The sequence below is a fragment of the Austrofundulus limnaeus genome, unplaced genomic scaffold (genome assembly GCF_001266775.1).
Source record: "Austrofundulus limnaeus strain Quisiro unplaced genomic scaffold, Austrofundulus_limnaeus-1.0 Scaffold419, whole genome shotgun sequence".
Taxonomy (NCBI): Eukaryota; Metazoa; Chordata; class Actinopteri; order Cyprinodontiformes; family Rivulidae; genus Austrofundulus; species Austrofundulus limnaeus.
This window is the reverse complement of record NW_013952821.1, coordinates 120,319-122,727: the sequence shown is the minus strand read 5'-3', so window position 1 is coordinate 122,727 and position 2,409 is coordinate 120,319. Positions and strand designations below refer to the sequence as shown.

The following is a 2,409-nucleotide window of genomic DNA, read 5'->3' as shown; positions in this document are numbered from 1 at the left end:
ACAGCTGCACGCTGTTAGAAAATATATTTTGGAGAAGTCACCTCCCAATAAATGTCATTTAGTAAAATCTAACGGCTCACTTTTACTCAGTACTTTTACATTTAATACTAGATTTTGTGTCAGAAATTTACTTTTGATACTTAAGTACAAAAATATCAGATACTTTAAGACTTTTACTCAAGTAATATTCCTAAAGAAGACTTTAACTTTTACCAAAGTCATTTTTTGGTAAGATACTTGTACTTTTACTCAAGCATCACTTTGTGGTACTTTATACAACAATTACACTTTGTGTGTTTCAGGAATTCAAGAATGTGGACGGGGACGAGTACCACGCAGACATGTCCACACTGGCGTCTCCGGCGTCTCAGGGCACTCCAGACGTCTACATCCTGCCGCTCACCGAGGTGTCGCTGCCGACCTCCAAACAACCGGCCCGATCAGGTGAGGGGTCCCGAGCCTTTTCAATCAGTTCTCGTGTGCAGCGTTTGAGTTTTACTTTAAAAGCCAGAACTCTTATGGGTGTGAGAGCCACAGAAGAGTGAGCAGGGCTCTGTGTGTCCCCAGAGGAGGCACCACCCTGATGCTGGTCAGCTGGGCCTCCACCTATCCCACAATCCCTCACTGCAGAATGAACCCTTTAACTTTCTCCCACAAACATCTGCGCGTTGCATAATAGCGTCCAGGCAGGCGTCCTAYGCTGCAGTTTGTTGGAATGCGAGGCATGTGGGAGCACAAAACCCCAGTGAGAAGATTCCTCCTTCACTCCTCCTGAATGAGTCCAACAATGTGCCTCCTTGTCTTTTAACACGGGACTCTGCTGAAACCGTGCAAACTAAACAAATCATAAAAAGATGGTATGATGGATGAGCTTTAAGACGTAAAACAAGTCATAAAACCAATCGTTTCTTCACTTGTTTTTTGGATAAGAAACAGAGCTTTATCTGGCGGGCTGACACTTTAACGTTTTGTCCAGGGTGAACGATAGAAACCATATGGTTGTTCACTCGGGGATTCATTACTGCACCATCAGGACTGCCTCGCCCTCTGACTTCATTGTTCCTCCAGAGCAGCTGAGGGAAGAAATGGAAGTGAAAGCACATTTTCTCTATTAACTGGTTTTCTTCTGTTTTCTGGTCATTTTTTTTTTTTACCACTGTGTTGTTTTTTTTCCTGCAACCTTTCAGACTGATGTTTAAGCTTTCTGCCCACATTAAGATGCTTTTAGGAAATTATCGGGTTACAAACAAAACTTGACATTTTAGCAGCGGAGAGTAGGAGGAGATAAAAGCCAAAAAGACACATTAAAACACCTCATTTAAAGGCTGAAGGTTGTTTCTAGCACTTGTCTAATCCCTGAGAGGAGCGGTTCTTGGTTCTCAGCCAGCGTTCCAGTTTCTCTGCTTGTTCTTTTTGCTCTGAGACTCGAAATCGACTCTTTCAGAGGGTGGAGTTCCCAATGAGACACGAGCGCTTCCAGAGTTCTGGCCCAGATTTTTGGGGCCGCCTAGATGCAGCTGTTCTTTACTGCAGGCTGCTCCGTAAAGACTAATGTGGCTTTCAGAGGAGCTGTGAGACCAAACACACACACAAAAAAAAAAAAAAACAGGTCCAGTTCTCCTGTTCACAGAAAACACATCGATCCTTGAAACACGTCGATTCTTCAATCAATATGATTTCTAATTGGGTTCCTCGGGATTAATGAGCAAATATCAGACTGGCTTTAAATGACTGTCCAAGGACAGATGGACCGTGGTGCAGTGGGATGATGGGAAATCCATTTGGCTCTGAGTGGTTCTGAATGCATCTTATCTTGTTCGGCCATTAGACCCGATGGCTTCTTCATGTCTGCAGACAGGACTGTTAGATGGAATTTCACTTTGCCTGCATCTATTAAAAGACTCGAAAACTATCAAGAGAACCAGTTTTTTAAGTTGAGGCTGAGAATTTGGTGCAATGATCCAAAAATGTTTGTTTTTTACCAATAAAGGTATGAAAATTGTGGAAAATCAGTAGTAACTCTGAAATGATGATGTAGCAAAGATAAACATTAACATCATTAAAGGGTTAAATGTTTTACTTTTTGTGGATTGTAATTCCTTCGTGACATAAAGGTTGTGTTCACACTGCAAGAGAACTCCATTAAGATTTTAAAAGTGATGCCAAACAGCTGTTTTCTATAGTTTTCAGTCTTTATTGTAATCACCAGCATTTCAGTTACAACATCAACGTCTCCAAACTCTTATTTACTAATATTAATCCTTAGTAGGGTGTGAGAAGAGATTGTTTTTTAATTATTTTTGTTAATCTCAGCTGAACATTTACGTGTTTCTGATGTTTAAATCTAGTTTTAGACATCAGTTTAAGTTTTAAGTTTTCTTGTAAATTTCTGACTTTACAATGCAAGAA

At 40.8% G+C, this 2,409-nt stretch overlaps 1 protein-coding gene across 4 annotated transcripts in view; it reads left to right on the top strand.

Annotated features, from left to right (window-relative positions):
• aatkb (apoptosis-associated tyrosine kinase b) overlaps positions 1–2,409 on the top strand; it is a 60,689-nt gene that overhangs the window by 40,755 nt on the left and 17,525 nt on the right. For all 4 annotated transcript variants that reach the window (XM_014024334.1, XM_014024333.1, XM_014024336.1 and 1 more), the window contains one exon: positions 303–444. In XM_014024334.1, the coding sequence (XP_013879788.1) occupies positions 303–444 (142 nt within the window). The remainder of the gene's footprint in view (positions 1–302; positions 445–2,409) is intronic.